This window comes from Pelodiscus sinensis, chromosome 15 (genome assembly GCF_052426305.1).
Source record: "Pelodiscus sinensis isolate ZL-2025 chromosome 15, ASM5242630v1, whole genome shotgun sequence".
Classification (NCBI taxonomy): Eukaryota; Metazoa; Chordata; order Testudines; family Trionychidae; genus Pelodiscus; species Pelodiscus sinensis.
This window is the reverse complement of record NC_143066.1, coordinates 38,912,378-38,932,121: the sequence shown is the minus strand read 5'-3', so window position 1 is coordinate 38,932,121 and position 19,744 is coordinate 38,912,378. Positions and strand designations below refer to the sequence as shown.

Sequence of the window (19,744 nt, the reverse complement as noted above, 5' to 3'; positions counted from 1 at the left end):
GTTTACCTAATTCGAATTAAGCACTCCGCTAGTTTGAATTAAGTTTGAACTACCGGATCGCTAGTGTAGCGCCTATCAAAGTTAATTCGAACTAACGTCTGTTAGTTTGAATTAACTTTGTAGTGTAGACATACCCCTTTACCCGACCTAGCTAATAGCCATTAATGGACCTATTCTCCATGCATTTATCTGGCTCTTTTTTGAACCCTGTTAAAGTCATAATCTTCACAACCTCCCCTGGCGAGGAGTTCCACAGGTTGACTGTGTGCTATGTGAAGAAAAACTTTCTTCGGTTTGTTTTACACCTGCTGCCTATTCATTTCATTGGATGTCCCCCTAGTTCTTATATCGTGGGAACAAATAACTTTGCCTTATTCGTTTTCTCCACACCAGTCCTGATTTTATAGATCTCTGTCATAGCCTCCATTAGTCTCCTCTTTTCTAAGCTGAAAAGTCCCAGCCTTTTTAATCCCTCATCAAAGGACGGCCGTTCCAAACCCCTCATCATTTTTGCTGCCCTTCTCAGACGAGGCGCCGTGTCTCAAGCTTCCAACAGCCACACACCCAGGCCCGGGGCTTCAGTTCTGCCCACGTAGAGCTCCGGCGGCTGGTCCCCCAGTGGCACAAAGTGCTGCCGGGACAGCTGTGCGGGGGGACTGGGGCACCCAGGCACCCGCATCCCTGGCACCCACGGCAGCCTCCTCCTCTTCTCCTGAGAGCTAGGGGCCCTGCCAGGCGTGGGGGCCGTCATGCACAGCCTGCACCTTTGGGATGTGCCTCAGGTAGGGTTCACCGCCCGGGCAGGCGGGGCCACGCACGGGGGAACCGACTGCACACGCCTCACACTGTGTGCCTAGCCCTGCATCACTGGGGCTGTACCCCAAAAGGTGCTGTAGCCACCTGACCTCCCTGGGATCCTCATTCCCTGTGCACAGGACTCCACGGGGGCACTCGTGAAATACCTATTCAGGGCCTGCTCCCACCAAAGGCCAACTCTTAGGGTACGTCTAAACTACATGGCTCCGTCAATGGAGCCATGTAGATTTGTTGTTTTGGCAAAGGCAAATGAAGCCGCAATTTAAATGATCGCGGCTTCATTTACATTTACATGGCTGCCGCGCTGAGCCGACAAACAGCTGATCAGCTGTTTGTCGGCTCGCGCGCTAGTCTGGACGCTCCCCTGCCGACATCAAAGCCCTTTGTCGGCAGCCCCGGTAAACCTCATCCCACGAGGAATAACGGGGCTGCTAACAAAGGGCTTTGATGTTGGCAGGGGAGCGTCCAGACTAGCGCGCTGAGCGGACAAACAGCTGATCAGCTGTTTGTCGGCTCAGCGCGGCAGCCATGTAAATGTAAATGAAGCCGCGATCATTTAAATCGCGGCTTCATTTGACTTTGCCTATGTGTCTAATCTACATGCCTCTGACGACAGAGGCATGTAGTCTAGACACAGCCTTACTGGTGTCAAGGGAAGCAGGACTGGGCCCTCAGGCTGCAGCCGGGTCCCACGTTTAACCCTTTCCTGCCTCTGCCTTAGCATGGCGGGTGAGCGAACCTGCTCCCCGGGGCAGGGGCGGTTTTAAGCCTTCTCCTGGCTGGGAAGAGCTGCAAGGGGCTGGGTTGTTCTGCAGGAGCTCAATCCGGGCCGGGAGACGGTTTGGAGTTTTAGAGGCACAGGTGGCTTCACCCCCCCCAAGCGGATGGGTCTCCCAGCAGTTCCAGGGCGCTCCCGGGCCAGCCACGGCACGGCACTTTGAACACAAGTGTTACTGGCAGCCCCAGAAGTGCCCCGGGGCCGGTTCGCAGGGAGAGGCAGCGGGAAGCCAGTGTGAGGAGGGGGAAGGTGACGCCGTTAGGGGGAAGGAATCGCACTGGGAATCTTCCTCCCTTCGCTCCCACAGGTCCAGGGGCAGCCGCCCCCAGAAAACCCTTCCTCCTGAGAGAGAGGGTTACAGGCCTCGGAGCCTTAGCAGTTATCACTGTTTATTAGGACACCTTGGCTCGGCTCCTCGCAGGTATCTCGGTGCCCTTTACAACCGAATAGCCTTCTTGCCTGCCGGGCCACTGACATGCTAGGAATGTCTGCATGAAGCATAGCTTAGCTGATGCATGGCGTTGGAGCGGCAAAGGTCAGAGCCCTCTGCCGTCTGGTTCTTTGCCACGCTACAGAGCAATCTTGCTGGTGGAAGTGTCCTCTAGGTTGCAGGGAGACTTTGTGATGTTCTCTGGCCATTGCTGGTCATGTAGGGAGGGAAGAACTGCCTGCGTTTTAAAAGCAGATGGGTTTTAACCTCCTTGTGGTGCAGCATGAATATGATCCTGTCCCCCCAAAAAAGTCTGTTTTCACCCCCAGCAGGGTGGAGGGGAGGAGGGGTCTGGTTTGATTACTGGATACAATTTCTGGTCAGGTCTTACTTGATCCAAACTGGGGTCTTGCCTGTTTCTTCCTGAGCTTCTAGGCTGTGACTTCCAATTAATTCCCACCACACCAAAGGGCTACGTCTACACTGGCATGATTTTCCGAAAATGCTTTTAACGGAAAACTTTTCCGTTAAAAGCATTTTCGGAAAAGCGCGTCTAGATTGGCAGGATGCTTTTCCGCAAAAGCACTTTTTGCAGAAAAGCGTCCATGGCTAATCTAGACGCACTTTTGCGCAAAAAAGCCCCGATCGCCATTTTCACGATCTGGGCTTTTTTGCGGAAAACAGTACTGTGCTGTCTACACTGGCCCTGTTGCGCAAAAGTCTTTTGGGAAAAGACTTTTGCCCGAACAGGAGCAACATAGTATTTCCAGAAAAGCACTGACAATCTTACATGAGATCGTCAGCGCTTTTGTGGAAATTCAAGCGACCAGTGTAGACAGCTGGCAAGTTTTTCCGGAAAAGCGGCTGATTTTCTGGAAAAACTTGCCAGTCTAGACACAGCCAAGATGTAAAGATAATGGCACCCACTGGGAAACGGACACAGAAGCAGTGTGGTCTAGAGGTTAGCGAGGAGGGCCATGAATCAGGTCTAATCCTAGTTGTTCCACTGATGCACTGCGTGATTTTGCAGTCACTTAAGGCTGCCCTCCTTTGGTTTTCTCTGCTGTAAAATGGGGATCATCTCGAAATCTTTGGATAAAAGTCATCACACGGTGCAACCAAGAAATATTAATATTACCCTGTTTGCACAGGGGTGGAGGGGAGAGAAATTAACAAGAGGCAGGCGTCTCACAGTGGTTCAGGAGGAATCAGATCTTTCGTCACCCCTGAAATACTTCTGTTACCATGGGGAACGGCTTGACAGCAAAGATGAATGGTCTTGGGTGATTTTCAATGTAAAGACAGTTCTGAAAGGCAGACAGACCCCGCCCCATGTTAGTTACCGGACGTGAGCTTTAGGTGTGGTTGGAGGCATTGGAGGCTATGTTCCAACAGGTTCTCCCCTCCCGCATGCTCCTCGCTGTAACCAAAACCACACAAGCCAAGAAGAGCTGCTCCTTTGAATAGAATCCTGTGTTTCACCATAAATCTTTGTGCTGAATTGACGCACACAGCGCACGCGATCATAGCCAGATGCAGGGTATTGCACATTCCACACGTCAGACTTGATTCTGGTTTCTTGTTTTCTCTGGGGAACTCTAGGGAAGTCAATGCACTTCCCCCGATTTACACCATCAGTCTGGACTCTCCGCCTGCACCCACAGGAGAACGGATCTACGAAGCAGGCAGTGCATCTGAAAGTGCCACGAGACGACAATACACCGGACAGGCCAGCGGCTCGCAGACGAACAGGAGCTATGTCGTTAGGATCCTCTGTCTTGTAGTTCAGCGGCTTTCCAACTGTTTTTCTCATGGTGAAAACTGTTCCGGAAAAGGGCCTGTGTAGACAGCGGAAATTTCTTTTCCGCAAAAAAGCCCCGATGGCGAAAATGACGATCGGGGCTTTTTTGCGGAAAAGCGCGTCTAGATTGGCACGGACGCTTTTCCGCAAAACGTGCTTTTCCGGAAAAGCATCCTGCCAATGTAGACGTGCTTTTTCCGAAAATGCTTTTAACGGAAAACTTTTCCGGAAAATCATGCCAATATAGATGTAGCCAATGTGACTGGAGCGCAGGCTCCGGGGTGGGGCAGAGGAGCGGAGTTTGGGAGATGGGGGGACTCTGGCTTTGATGGGGAGGGACAGGGCTGGAGTAGAAGGGGCTTACTTTGAGCAGCTCCCAGTCAGCGGTGCAGTGCGGGGGCTAAGGCAGACCAGGCTGCCCCCAGAAGCAGCCAGCAGCCGGTTCCCAGCCAACGGGAGTGTGGAGCTAGTGCTCGGGGCAGAGGCAGTGCACAGAGCCCTGTGGCTTCCCCTTTCTCCCCCGCAGTCCCATCTAGGAGCCTGGCCTGTTGCCAGCCACTTCTGGGGTGCAGCGCAATCTGTGGTGCCAGGCCAGGCAGGGAGCTGTCTTAGTCCCCTCACTGCTCACCTGACCCCCCTGCAGCACCGAGCCCCAGCGCCTGACATCCTACCACCCACTCCTGGGTCGCGACCCTACGTCTGAAAACCGCTGGTGTAGAGTCTATCATGTCAGAGCCTGCTTTAGTGACACTGCAAGCCCAGCCAGTGCCCCACCCACAAGCCAGGGCTAGTGCAGGTGGCAAGCTTTGGAAGATGGGGCATTAGGGGAAGGAAAGTAGCCAAGGAATTAACCCTCAGATCACCGGCTTCTTCCAGCCCGCCCTGGCGTTTGCCAAAAGGTGTGGTTGCATGTCTGCGGTGGCGCCTTCCGTCCAGGATGGCACGGAGACTTGGGAGCTGGTGTCATTCACCGGCGAGTGAAATGGGATGCCCAGAAAAACGCAGGTTAAGTTGTCAGTTCAGACACACCCCAGCCCGCGGGCTTGCTTGGGCGGGGTGTTTGCATTTAGGGGGGTAGCGGGTATTTCAAGGGACACGGGGCAGGGAGTCACCAAGCACGGTTTGAATGAACTGGGGAGATTCCATCCTCCAACAAGTCCCAACGAGTCTGAGATGTGTACAGATCTGAAGGGATTAAAGAGGGATTGAGACGGTTCCTACGTCCATAATAAACCCCCTCCGAGATGGCGCTGGGCCACGGGTTACACGTTTCCTGCTGTTCTGCTTCTCCACAGGCCTTTCAGCAGCGGTGTGCATGTGCTCCACGCCAGTGTCCCCTGTAAACTGGGCACTTGTGCAGCCACTCCGGAGAGATTCAAATGCAGCCCGGCTGATTAGCGGAGTGCCCACAGCTAGGCTTTTTTTTCCCTACTGGTGCACATTCACACATGCCTCGGTGCACGGAAAAAAATTATTCTGCACATGGATAGAAAAATTATTCTACGCAATATCCCTTTTCTCTGGCCGGAGGGGAATAACTTATAGTATTTTGCACACTGCTACGCAGACGTGGGAGTTATCAGAACACACAACATAGGCGTCCCTTCCATTTCGCTTCTTGTATTTTGATAGTTCAGGTGTCAATCCACCTGTCAACTGCTGGCTGAGGAACAATTTTCTGACATGGTTTCAAGGGAAGCCTGCCTTTCTTTTTCCTGATGTGATGAATCTTACTAGAGCCCAGAAAAACATCACGAGGCTGGGAGGAATCTCGTGATAATTCCCTGTTCTGTTCCCTCCCTCTGGCATTGGCCACTGTCGGCAGACAGGATCTTGGGTTACATGGACCTTTGCTCTGACCCAATATGGCCATTTTGATGTTCTTAATTAGGCCCTGGAGGAAGTTTGCACCTGTGCATAGCCCCCTCCCTCAAAGCGCTTTGCAAATGTGAATGTATTTACCCTTTTGAATATGCCGGGCGGTTAAATTTCGTTATCCTCTTTGAGCAGAAGATGAAAGAGAGGGCAAGGGATTTGGCCAAGTTCATACAGCAAGTCAGTGACAGAGCTGGGACCAGCGTCTAGGTCTCTGGATTCCCGTCACTGTGCCTTGGGGGGCCCGGCCTACTTCACGGATGGTCAGAAGTCGTTGGTCTGAGACGACCAATGGAGAAGGTCCCATGATGCCTTCTTCCCCACTGGTGTTTTGCACTCTGTCCCTGCCGCCTCCTACATGCCAATGAACATTCACTTGACTGTGCTGGCCAGCTGTCGGTGATTGCACCATGGTGGAGGCATCTGCTTCTCTTTCATCTGGAACAAACCTGTTCCTCCACTCAAGGGATGGTCAGAAGGGAGCATTGTGATCATCTAGTCCAACCCGCCCTTCGTAGGCCACAGAACCTCGCCCACCTCCTCCTGGCATAGTCCCCTAACTCAGGCTGAGTGACCAAAGGCCTCCAATCATGCTTTCAAGACTTGCAGGCCAGGTCTACACTAGATCCGGCTCCTCGGCGTAAGGTACACAACTCCAGCTACATAGACTACGTAGCTGGAGTCAGTTTACTGTAAGCTGAGTTTAGCGGCGTCCTCGCAACAGAAGACCGACGGGAGTAAATGCTCCTGCCAGCTTCCCTTACTCCTCGCAAGAGCAGGAGAACCAGATGCTGGCGGGAGCACCCTCTGAGTTTGATTTAGCGAGTCTTAACTAGACTCGCTAAATCGAAATCCGGAAGATCGATCACGGCAGCAGCGATCTTCCGTGGAGTGAAGATGTGGCTTTCAAAACTCCCCAGACTTGTCTGATTCCAACACATTTAGTCTCGTATTTCCTTCACGTTTGTACACGCCGTCGGGTGATGTCGTTTTGCTTCGTTCCAATGATTTGGGCAACAGACTATCCAATGGGCATTTCCAAAGAGATTTGGAGTTTATGAAAAGGGCTAAATGGGTCGTCCTTTTTGGAGCCAGCTCAAAATCCATTGTAGTTCATGGGCAGCCTCCCATGGAATTGAATAGGATTTGGATCAGACCATCCATTCCACAGGGTAAGCAGACCGCTCAGGGAGAGTTTCCCATCCCACCATGCCCCTGCAGGATCAACTTATAGTGGAGGGGGGAAGACCTCCTCTGTTATTGGTCTCTGTTATATTTGCCAACTTTGGTTGCCAGCCAAAATTACCTTTGCGGGTGGCCTCTTGGGGTGTTGTAGGGGTGCTTGTCCCTGGTCTGAGTTGCCCACTGTTTTTCCCATGGGCTTCCCAAAGCCAAGGGCTCTCTGATTCACGGCAATCAATCCAAACCAAATATTGCTTTTAACAAAGAACATAAACAGAGCCTTTTGTAACACCGTTAGCCCCTGCCGGGTGTGTAGGATGGGGAGGGCATACCGCCACACCCTGTGTTATTGTAACACCACCACACCCAGCCTGACGCTGCCTGTTGCATCAGAAATATCGAGCGCGTACACTGCACATACCAGCAAATCATGCCCGTGAAGGAAAACATGAACCATGGGGAGACGCAATAGTCACATCAAAGATAAGGGAGAAGAGGTTTAATGCACTTGTTTTGAGGACACACGAGAGGATGTCAGCTGTACTGATTGTCTGTGTCTCTGGCCGTGACTATTCCCCCTGTGAATCTCTCCGCTGGCTGCCTTTTGCCTTCCACGTTGCATCTCGGGGGGAAATCCTGCATCCAGGAATTCCATAGGCATTTTGCTAAATCCCTAACCCCAGTTCCTTGTCTTTGCTGTCAGTGGCCTGGATGACTTCTAGCTTGCCTACTGCTCCCCCCATCCTTAATCTACTCTATTTGTTCCACAGCTGAAGCCCATAGGTAGCAGGTTTAAAACAAACAAAGGGAAGGTTTTCTTCACACAGCGCACAGTCAACCTGTGGAACTCCTTGCCAGGGGATGTTGTGAAGAGCAGGGCAGGGCTTTAACAGGGTTCAAAAAAGAACCAGATAAATCAATGGAGGTTAAGTCCATTAAGTCCATCAATACTTATTAGCTAGACTGGGTAGGAATGGTGTCCCTAGCCTCTGTTTGTCAGATTGTCAGAGGTGGGTTGTCAGAGGTGGGGAATGGGATCACTTGATGATTTTGTTCTGTTCATTCATTCCCTCTGGAGCACCTGGAGCACCTGGCATTGGCCACTGTCGGCAGGACCCTGGGCTAGATGGACCTTTGGTCTGACCCAATATGGCTGTTCTTATGTTCATCTTCACTACCCTGTTTTCTTCTTTGACTTGGTGCTTTCCCTGTTGTTGCCCGCTACTTTGGGATGTGGTGGTTAGGCCTTATCCTTTAGCTCCAGCTCTACAGACTCATGCATTTAGTTCAGAGACCTTCCACTCCGTTCAACGCTTGGTGTATTTGCCAACGTGGCTCTTGCCCCACTAAATTCCGCTGAAAGCAACACTTCCCACTGCTGATTTGTCCAACACCCCTGAGCTTGTGAGGGGAACTAGCTGATGGGAAGAGAGGAAACCTAGAAAGGGAGGGGACATGCAGAACATAGGGATGAGCCTCAGCACTGAGCAATGTCCCTGCACACAGAGATCTTTGGTTCCTGGGGAAGGGGTAGCTAAGCACAGCATCCCTGCTTCCTGGAAGTCTCTCTCTCACCTGGATGTTGGTGTGTGAGATCTATATACCTGCAGGTACCATGCCATGAAAGCTGAGCTACTGAGGGTGTACTCAGAAGAGGCAACAAGGACCTGAATTTGACAGTAAAGGCATGCACCACCCACACAGCATAGCATGCTGATGACAACTGCCTTGTTTCCAGGGCGCAGGGGACATGGGTGGGACTCAAACCCACAATCCTAGGCTTTGGAGGCTGAATCCTTAACCATTAGTCCACTAGAACCTCCCTACTGGCACCTACTGCCAGCTCCGGCCCATGAGTCTCACTTACGAAGGGACTAATGAGTCTGCTCTACAGCCCGAGCTGAGCGCCAGCTGCTTTTCGCTCCTGCACTAGAGGCTCACGCACTAAGCTGCAGAGATCCTCAGTTCGATTCCACCTCCAGGACACTATGTTCCTGTAAAGCCTCGTTCCTTTGTGTGGCCCCCGTGCAGTGTTAAAGCTCCGGGCGGATATGTCTGAGTTTCATCAGCTGGCTGCCCGGGAGCTATAGTTCTCACAAGAGTGAGCATCACTTCAGGTACTAAGCACAATATGTCAGACACCATTGCTGGGTAGCTTGCTCTTCTAGAATCCCCATCTGCCTGTTGAAGAACAGCTCCACAGATAACACCCTGGGGGCTGTAGTGTAGCTATTTAGAGACCAGTCTGTTCCTGCCTGGCGCAAACCGCTGACGCTCTATTCCTTCCTCCGCGGGGCGGATTAGCTGGGCCTTGATGGCGATTCAGTGTTGATTCTCCTGCTGGCACGAGTCCCTTCCTGGTTCTTGCATTTCAGCTTCTCGTGGTCTGAAAGGAGGAATAATTGTGGGCCTGGCTGCAGACAGAAAAGCTGCCCAGTGTCAGCTGGACTTTCTTGCTTTGCAAGGTGGTTTCTTTTGAAGAATGCTACGTTCCTGTAAAACCGCGCTTCCTTTGTGTGGCACAGATGCAGTGTTAAAGCTCCATGTGGCTATATCTGAGTTTCATCAGCTGACTGCCCAGGATCTATAGTTCTTACCTACTACAGGACCTGCTTCCAAAGCTGAGAAGACCGATTTTCACCTAAAGACGGTGGGCTATTGGAAGTCCTGGGTTTAGATCTTAGTCTCGTGCCCATTGATGTCAATGGAAAGGGACTATTTACGTCAATGGGGCTTGGATTGGACCTGTCTTCGTGGCCAGACGTGTTACGTTGAACTCGGCTCTTCACCAATGTAAAATCTCTGTCGTTTGGGTGGCGCCAGGAGGGGTGTTGGTGCCAGTCGCTGTAATGATCCATGTCCCCTGCAGTCCTGAGTCAGACAGACAAGCATGTGTGCCTGCGAAGGATCTCACGTTCGTACAGAAATAGCTGCTACACGCATAAAGCGACACTTTGAGAATGTTGGGCGACCAGGTAAAGTCGGGGATGGGTGCATGGTAGAGCCATGAGTCAGCGCACACCTGTGCTGCACCTCCCGGTATGGACAGTGAACGAATTTGACAGATCTAGGTGTAAAACCCACCTCGTCTACAGCACTTTCCCCCCGGGAACAACGAGAGGATAAAAAACCAAAAAAGACTCAAATCTGGCCATGCAAAGTCACCCTTGCTCCCACATGGGAAAGGAGACTGTAAAACACCTTTCGTGCGCCTTTGTTTGGTTTGCTGCTTAGGACCCTGGTGCCTGGTCCTGTTTAAAAATCCTAACGCGGTAGAAAGAAAATTCACCCTCATCCAATGCTTCCAGACTCCTAATTAACAACTGAGAACAATTGACTAGATTAGGGAATAGCATGGTCTGCGGAGCATTGGGAAGCCAGGAAAGTTACAGCATAAGATGCTTAGCGAGACAGAGGAGCGGAACGAAAAATTGTGGCTAAAAGCCCTGCTCTCTTGTGCAGCAGCTTAGGTGCCTGGGAGAAGCTGTCTCTGGTTTCTCAGTGGTCTGGGACTGAAAAGAGGCCTCCAATGCACTTTGTAAATGTCAGTTATAGACTCATAGACTCATAGACTCCAAGAACAGAAGGGACCATCATGATCATCTAGTCTGACCCCCTGCACAGTGCAGGCCACAGAATCTCATCCACCCCCTCCTAGAATAATCCTCTCACCTATAGCTCAGATATTGAAGCTTTCAAATACTTTGAAGACCCCAAGATGCAGAGAATCCTCCAGCTGTGATCTGTGCCCCATGCTACAGAGGAAGGCGAAAAACCTCCAGGGCCTCTGCCAATCTACCCTGGAGGAAAATTCCTTCCCGACCCCAAATATGGCGATCAGCTAAACCCTGAGCATGTGGGCAAGACTCACCAGCCAGACACCCAGAAAGTTCTCTATAGTAACTCCTATCATCCCTCCATTGACCTATTTCCCACTGATAATGAATAGTCAATTAGTTACCAAGATCATGTTATCTCATCAAACCATCCCCTTCATAAACGCATCTCGTTTAATCTTGAAACCAGATAAATTTTTTGCCCCCACTATTTCCCTTGGAAAGCCGTTCCAGAACCTCACTCCTCTAATGGTTAGAAACCTTTGTCTAATCTCAAGTCTAAACTTCCTACTAGCCAGCTTATATCCATTTGTTCTTGTTGTAACCTATTCACCTAGTGTGGGTCACTATCCCGTGTAGTGGCACTTAGGGTAGGGCGAGACGACAAGTTTTTGTCAGAAAAAGGTATGCAAAATGTGCTCTGCATTTTGCGTACCCTTTTCTGATTCTTTTGTCGGAAGAGGCTTTTCTGACATTTGGCCCATCTAGACTGGGCCAAATGTGGGAAAATCCCCTTCTTTTGAAATCCCTCTTCTTCCTCGTAGAATGAGGAATACAGGGACTTCCGAAAGAGCGCAAAAAAAAGCGGAAGCGCAAACATGTTCCCTGGATGCGGCAGAGTTTTTTCAGGATGCCTCCGGTAGCCCAAAAAAATCCTGCAGTCTAGCCATACCCCCAGACCACTCACAGCAAGAGCTAAGAACAACAGCAATCTACAGCCTAAGCTGAGTGCCAATTGGCTTTATAACTCAAGCAAGTCCAGCAGTCCCAAGTTCAAATCCACCTGGTGGCAGTTACACAAGGAGAGCAAGCGAGAATGTTGAGATTTTGATCAGCATCCCCTCTTCCATGCCAGATGTTGTCAGAAATCCATAGCTTATATGACACAGTGCTGCCATGTCTCTCTTTGGTGGGCGGAGGGAAATTCTGGGCGTCTTCCTCCCTCCAAAATGATGCGAGAGAACAAGGCTGGAGAGCAACTCTTTGGGATTTCCCTGCCATGGCCTGGAAGACGGACCCAGCGGTCGTGGAGGGCTACACTCTGACCTCAGCAGGGCCCTCCACATTGCTTTCAAAGCTTCAATACGTTGGCTTCAGCAGAGCTTGAAGACGAATTTCTATGTCAGAAAAACCTACATTCAGACGGCTGCGGTCAAAGCGCTGCTCTGCTCTCCCTTTCTTCACCCAGATGATAGGTTGGCGCCACTGGGGGTGTGTCCACACTAGGAAACTATTTAAAGTAACTAAAATCAATGTAATAACTCCAGAAATAACAAACTCAAAATAGCGTGTTCTCACTACGGCGAAGCCTCGAAATGAGTCCGAGGCAGGCTCCGTCAATGTGGACGCACTACCTTGACTTAGCGCCCCAGGAAGCACCGGGGAGTAATTAGTTCGAATGCCTCTGGGGAGTCGTTATTTTGAAACAGTGGCACCAGAGCATCCACCCTAATGCTATTTCGAAATAACGATTTCGGAATTAGCGTTCTTCCCTGAGGAAAGCAGGAGGACAGATTTCAAAATAACCAGTCCATTATTTCGAAATAGCGGTCTTGGTTGTGTGGACGCTCCCCTTATACACTCGATCTAAGGGGAGTTGTTTCGAAATAACTCCCTAGAATAGAGCAGGACTGAGAGATCTATGGATGGGATAGAAAAATGATGCCCTTCTTTTAATTTAACCCTGCCTGTTCCATGCGGCCCTCCGCTTGACCTTTGCCTTTCCTGGCTGTACCCTGGGAGATTGACAAGTTCTGGTTTTGCTACTGACATCCCCAGCGATTATAGGTGTGGTGGACACTCACCCTCCATCCTGTCACTTCAAATGAAGTTTGTACGCACTGAGAGCCACACCCTGATCCGTGCAGTGAAAAGCAGCCCTCGTCTACTGTGCCGTTTCCAACCACACACACAATGAGGAGAGGCAACTGAGAACTCAGAGGTATGTGCCGCTCTGGGTAGGACTCCCTGCCTTTGTTTTCCATGGAACCTGTTGTTTTCTTTGACGAGGGGCAGGCTGTTTGCTATAGGAAATGCATGACAGCCAAAATGATTCTAATGCTCAAATCGCTGCACATACGCTAGCACTAAAATCAGGCAGCAGGTTCCTTAACGCAGGTCAGGCCAATTTCAGCTGGTGTCCGTATCTTTGAAAAGGCACATCATTTGAACGGGTGTCTGCGTTATTTCCTAACCTCCTGCAGATACGTTTGGCATCTTTTGATATTGCAATTAAATATGATGCCCCTAAAATACATTTGATTTCTCTTTGCGGCTGTGCACAGACTCGACAGTGCAGACGGATCCCAAGAGAGCGGTCACAGCAATGGCACCTGGACACGGAGGGCTGGGTTTGCTTCTTCTGATTGGTGAGTAATATTATTTGGGTGCACAACCACCCTCTATGATATCCTTCCAAAGGGCTCTTATTGAAGCAAATCTCTTCTGAAATAGTATTTTCTCCCTGGAAAACACTATGGTAAAAGATCACTTCCAAATTCTTTTGATTGTTGCTATAAAAAATTACTAAATCGCCAGCCTTTTGTTGCTATTATTTATTGTAACACACAATCAAAATATGTTAGGCTCTTTAGTAAACAAATAGAAAGGATATGGTCATAGATTCTTGTGTGTCTTATTTTTAAAGAGTCATTGCTATATGCATATCTGTCTCTCTCTTTCACTCTCTGACACTTGTTTCGGTGGCAAGGAACGTCCTGAAAAGCATTCACTGAAGAAACGATTCGTCCAATAGGGTACAACTACACAGCAGCGTTATTTCAGAATAACATCTGTTATTCCGAAATTACTATGCAAGCGTCTACACAGCTAGCCGGTTATTATGAAATGATTTCAAAATAATGAGCATCTTATTTCGGCATTTGTGAATCTCGTTCCACAAGGAATAACGCCTCTTCCGAAATAGCTATTTCGGAATAGCAGTAGTGTGGATGCTTCATTGCTGCTATTTCGAAATAGCGCCTCCTCCAGGCCATTCAAAGTAATTACTCCCCAGGGCTTCCTGGGGCTCTAAATCAAGGTAGAACGTCCACATTTGAGGAGCCTGACTTGGACTAATGTCCAGGATTCCCTGTAGTGTAAATGCACTATTTCAAAATAAGCTATTTTGGAGTATTTCTTTTGGAATAGCTTATTCCAAAATAAATCTGCCGTGTAAATGTAGCCTATCTGATGCTTTTTGTATTCCTCTACTCCCAATTTTTTTGCTACTTAAAGGATGTTTGCCCTATTGGCTTCTTTAAAATTCATCTGCACTTTTCCCTTAATTTCACACCTGAAGTTATGATCATGTTTGTGTTATCACAGTCGTCACTGGAGGTTTTTAGGAACAGGTTGGTTAAACACCTGTCGAGGGGGTTCTAGGTTTCCGTAGTCCTACTTAATGACTTCTTGAGTGCCTTTCCTGCCCGACATCTCGATGATGCTAGGATTTATTTTTTTTTATAACTCCATCAGCACCAGAGATAATGTCAGGCGGGATATTTAGATCTGGAGTTTGATTGAGACACAAACTTTCTAAAAGTTTGGTGAGGTTCGACCGTGATGTCTCTGCCATAGGTCTGTCTCTATAGTAATATGGTTCACATCACAACCAATGATAAAGCCAGCTAAGAATATTCACAGAGTCCTTGGATGCGTTAGTACTAGAGAGATGTAAACATTGTAGTGGAAACAGCAACTGGATTCTGTGTACCAGCCGCACCATGGGAGATGAATTGAGTATTACCTGTATTTGGGTTTCTTGGGAAGCTGAGGTCTTCATTACAGTCTGGGAAACTTTTGTGCTCAGAGTCCATGACAAATAAAAACCATGAGCCTAGAAGAAGAACATGAGTAGCACCACCCTATTGACGTCAATGAGATTCCTCAAGTGCTCAAAAACAATGAGTAGTCCTGTGGCACTTTAGAGACTAAATACACACACACACACACACACACACACACACACTTCAGAGGGGGGCCGAGTTAGTCTGTAACTAGAAAAACTTAAAAAACAACCAATAGGCTAGTAGCACCATAAAGATTAACAAAACAGGTAGATGGTGTCATGAGCTTTTGTGGGCACAGCCCACTTCTTCAGATGACTGGAGTATTAAAAGTCCAGATCCAAGAATAAATAAGGGAAGTGGGGGGAGGAGGGGAAAAAAGGAGAAAAAAGACACGCTTTCGTGGGCAAAACCCACTTCTTCTGAGGAGCTTGAGCCAAGAAAAAAGCCCCCGGGGGACTCAGAATGATAACAGAAAATGAAGGGGGGGATGGGGAAGTACCTGTCAATTATAATGCCGGTGCTAATGAGGCTGATTGAGTAGGCTGGGAGTGTCCCCTGCTTAGCTTTTGATGTCAGTGAGGTGTGGAACATACTGAAAGCTCATTTCATAATGGGTCATCCCAGTCAAGTTAAAGTTAAAGTTAAGCATCTGCTTATGAGATTTCTAAGATCAAGGCAGGGGCTCAGATACACGCCCTTTGCATACCTGAGCCCAAAGGCAGCCTAGAAGAAAGGGTTGTAATGTTTATGTCCCCGTCTCTATTTCCAACTACTTCGGAGCAGGCATTAGTGCTTCAAAGCCATCCTCTGGCAAAGAAACACTCACATATTTGCTGTTGCATACAAATCTTCAGAGCTTTCTCTCGTACGAAATGTGTACCTAGGGGAAAGTTCCCCCTTTTGGCTATGGGACATGATACCTCAACGATAGCACTTCATGTAATCATCCAAAAGGTGTGGCACTTGATGACATGAATGAGAACAGCCATTGTAAGTTAGAATACTTGCCGCCCAGGTGAGTACAGTAATTAGGGACCCTTCGTTAACCTCAGTGAACTCTGGGCCTGGTCATAGAGGAAGACCAGACCTATTTGGTCATCTAGTAACCCTCACTCCTTTCACCCCATCCATCCCAACGATTTCGTTCCCCAGGGCACAATCTTCATTAGCCAATCTCCAAGGCCCTCCCCCGTCTGGCTGTAAAAGCCTCAAGCCACGGGCAAACAGGAAACCAGCAACAGGAAATTGCTTCTCACCAAGTAGCTTAAATTTCCCTTTGCTTGGTTTCACCTTGTAACTGCTAGATTTGTCCCCTCTGGCTACCCTGAACAATTCCTCTCCTTCGTGCTTCAGGCTGTAAGAAGGCAGGTCGCCACCCCGGGGATGAAGAAATTATTTCCGAGGACATTGATACTGTGTGAGACTAGGGCGCATCAGGAAGTCTTTTCTGGCCTTCCTCCTAGGGAGGAAAATGCCTGGAGGGCCAGTTCTTCCCCAGTCTTCCCGTGTGGCCTTGGTCATGCCACTTAATCCTGTCTGACCACAGTTCCCCGCAGTGGGTGTGGTGGGAGTGATTTTGAATAATGCAGGAGCCATGCTGGGCCGGGAAAAGGGAAGAATAATTCAGCACTGAAGACAAGGTTGTGGACCAGATGGTCGGCCGATCTGCTCGTGTGTAGCAGGAGGCAGGGTCCAGGACTAGATAGCGTGTCCTCGAGCATCTCAGTTACTCAGAGTTACTCAGCGTGTAGTCAACCTGTGGAACTCCTTGCCACAGGAGGCTGTGCAGGCTAGGACTATAATAGAGTTTAAAGAGAAGCTAGATAATTTCATGGAGGTTAGGTCCATAAAAGGCTATTAGCCAGGGGATAAAATGGTGTCCTTGGCCTCTGTTTGTCAGAGGCTGGAGAGAGATGGCAGGAGACAAATTGCTTGATCGTTGTCTTTGGTCCACCCTCTCTGGGGCACCTGGTGCTGGCCACTGTCGGTAGACAGGATACTAGGCTAGAAGGACCTTTGGTCTGACCCAGTACGGCCGTTATTATGTTCAGAGGGGACAGTGAGGCAGGGCTCCCTGGTGCACTGCTCTGGCAAAAAGGTGCCGGCCGGCTGGAGCGCTCCACCGCAGCAGGAGGCAGATGAGAGACTCCCAAGCAGGCTCCTGGAGTTCTCCCGCAGGCTGGCCTGCTCCTGGGAGGGAGTCGCCCACATCCCAGCCTGTGCTGCTGCTCCTCTCTCCCCGCCCTGGCTGGACCCGCCGGGCAGCGCAGGAACACGAGCTGCGTGGGCCAGAGACCCAGCCACAGCAGGTCACCTGGCTGCAGGTGGGACAGGCCCAGGTTTGCCCCGAGCCCCTGTACCGGTCCAGGACTGTCCCAACCTCCCCTCCCCCAAAGGGGTGCCATTTAGAGAGGGCAGGAGGGGCTGAACCCCCCTTCCCCCATTTCCCTTCCCCGAGATTTGTACCCAGATGCTGCTTGTTCTCCTTCCTGTCACTATCAGGGAGGGAGAGGAAGGCCCCCCACAAACCCTCTGCTCTGAGCACTTCCTCACACACCCCAGCCTTGACTCCTGCACTCCCCCATGCACCCGGCCCCCTGTCCTGAGCCCCCCATCCCCTGTCCTGTGCCCCCCACATCTCAATCCCATGCCCTGAGCTGCTCTTCGCCCCCCAGTCCTGATTCCTGCACCTCCCCCACACCCTTAGCTCCTTATCCTGAGCCTCCCCATCCCTTTGCCCTGACTCCTGCACCCTCCGCACCCCAACTCCCTGCCCTGACGCCCCCCCCACTCCACCCCACACTTACATTTCTTACAGGTACTGTCATATCCCCTTCCCCCCACACACAACCTCCTGCCCTGAGCCCCTCCCCCTCCCTCGGGAGGGTTGCAATATGGTGCTTGTGAGAAACGGAAGCAGCTTTCACCCCTGCAGTTCCTCTGTGGGCTGGTCCTGCACCCCTCGAATTCCCTGGCAAGTCTCCCCCGGACTCCAGTGGACTGTGGCTCAGGCCCACAGGTTGGAGTCTGTCTGGCTGCAGGGCATTGGTTAACATGGCTCTTCCTGCTTAGTGTCCTGGCAGCCTCCCGGCTCTGGCTTCTGCCTGGCGTGAAGCGACTGGTTCGACGGGGGTCCTAGTAACATGCGCCGGGAAGGAGAGGGGAAGGCGGGTGGGGAGGGGGGAGAAGAGCCGTGTTCCTTTCAAGAGCCAGCGAACCACAACACAGGCTAACAGACAGGTGCCAAAGATGCGGGAGGCGGATTAGCTCTCTCCCCGGGAACCACCCTCGGGCATCAAACAGGTCAAGCCAGAAGCAGGAGCCTCCTTTTGGCTGGGTGGCGGAGTGTAGAGCGGGACTCCCCCGTGGCGTGTTGTGACTGCTTTGCAGGACAGGGTCATAATTCAAAATCATCTGGACAAACTAGAGAAATGGGCTGAGAAACAGGATGAAGTTTAATAAGGACAAATGCAAAGTGCTCCACTTAGGAAAGAACAATTTGTCTCACACACTGAATGGGAAGCGACTGTCTAGGAAGGAGAACGGCAGAAAGGGATTGAGGGGTTATAGTGGACCACAAGCTGAATATGAGTCAGCAGTGTGATGCTGTTGCAAAAAAGCAAACATGATTCTGGGCTGCATTAACAGGTGTGTTGTGAGCAAGACACAAGAGGTCATTCTTCCGCTCTACTCGGCGCTGGTTAGGCCTCAATTCGGCTACGTCTACACTGGCGTGATTTTCCGAAAATGCTTTTAACGGAAAAGTTTTCCGTTAAAAGCATTTTCGGAAAAGCGCGTCTAGATGCTGGCAGGATGCTTTTCCGCAAAAGCACTTTTTAGCCGAAAAGCGTGTGTGGCCAATCTAGACGCACTTTGCCGCAAAAAAGCCCCGATCGCCTTTTTCACGATCGGAGCTTTTTTGCGGAAAACAGAACTATGCTGTCTACACTGGCCCTTCTGCGCAAAAGTCTTTTGGAAAAAGACTTTTGCCCGAACAGGAGCAGCATAGTTTTTCCGGAAAAGCACTGCTGATTTTACATGAGATCGTCAGTGCTTTTCCGGAAATTCAAGAGGCCAGTGTAGACAGCTGGCAAGTTTTTCCGGAAAAGCAGCTGATTTTCCGGAAAAACTTGCCAGTCTAGACACAGCCTTGGAGTATTGTGTCCAGTTCTGGGCACCGCATTTCAAGAAAAATGTGGAGAAATTGAAGAGGCTCCAGCGAAGAGCAGCAAGAATGATGAAAGGTCTAGAGAACATGACCTATGAAGGAAGGCTGAAAGAACTGGGCTTGTTTAGTATGGAAAAGAGAAGATTGAGGGGGGACATGATAGCCGTTTTCAGGTAATCTAAAAGGGTGTCATAAGAAGGACGGAGAAAACTTGTTCATCTTGGCCTCTGGGGATAGAACAAGAAGCAACGGGCTTAAACTGCAGCAAGGGAGGTTTAGGTTGGACATTAGGAAAAAGTTCCTACCTGTCAGGGTGGTGAAACACTGGAATAAATTGCCCAGAGAGGTTGTGGAATCTCCATCTCTGGAGATATTTCAGAGCAGGTTAGATAAATGTCTATCAGGGATGGTCGACTCTAGACAGTACTGGGTCCTGCCATGAGGGCAGGGGACTGGACTTGATGACCTCTCGAGGTCCCTTCCAGTTCTAGTGATCTATGATTCTATGATCCATCCAGTCCTTTCCAAAGGACTCCAATGAGCAGGCCTGCTTCCCGGCCCTCCTTCTGAGATGGGCCAGGTTATACGGTGAAAGCCTCCGCCTGCTCCTTGCTCTGCTGCTGAGGTCAGGAAGGCTGACTCGGGGAGCAGCCTTGGTGGAACGAGTCCCAGAACACGGCGTGCCTGTCAAGTACCAGCGGCCGGGTTAGGAAAACAAACCCACAAAACCGCCGCCTGGGAATGAATCAGCACTGTTGAGTGGTGCCTCTCCCCACGGAGCGGCGGGGGCTGATAACCATCGCCCTACCCCGCCCGTCTCCGTGCCTTTCTATTGTTCATCGCCCTCGCTCGCTCCAACTTGCCTGCCGTGGGACTCGAAGCCCTTGAGGGCAGGTCATGCCTTCTCCTCTGCAGTCATATGTGTAGCAGCCCTGATCCTAACAGGGCCATGTGGCACACACCCCATTGAAGGTACCAGTTACACTGTGAACTTGAGGGGTCCCTGGATCCTCATTTGGCTTCCCCCATCTGTGCAGTCTGGCAAGGGGATTATGCAACTCAAAAGA

At 50.4% G+C, this 19,744-nt stretch overlaps 1 protein-coding gene across 1 annotated transcript in view; it reads left to right on the top strand.

Annotated features, from left to right (window-relative positions):
• Positions 1–12,521: 12,521 nt before the first annotated feature.
• The window catches only part of MSLN (mesothelin), a 42,162-nt gene continuing 34,939 nt past the window's right edge, over positions 12,522–19,744 (top strand). The window contains exons 1-2 of the mRNA XM_075899814.2: positions 12,522–12,660; positions 13,004–13,087. Of these exons, the coding sequence (XP_075755929.2) occupies positions 13,045–13,087 (43 nt within the window). The 5' untranslated portion in view covers positions 12,522–12,660; positions 13,004–13,044. The remainder of the gene's footprint in view (positions 12,661–13,003; positions 13,088–19,744) is intronic.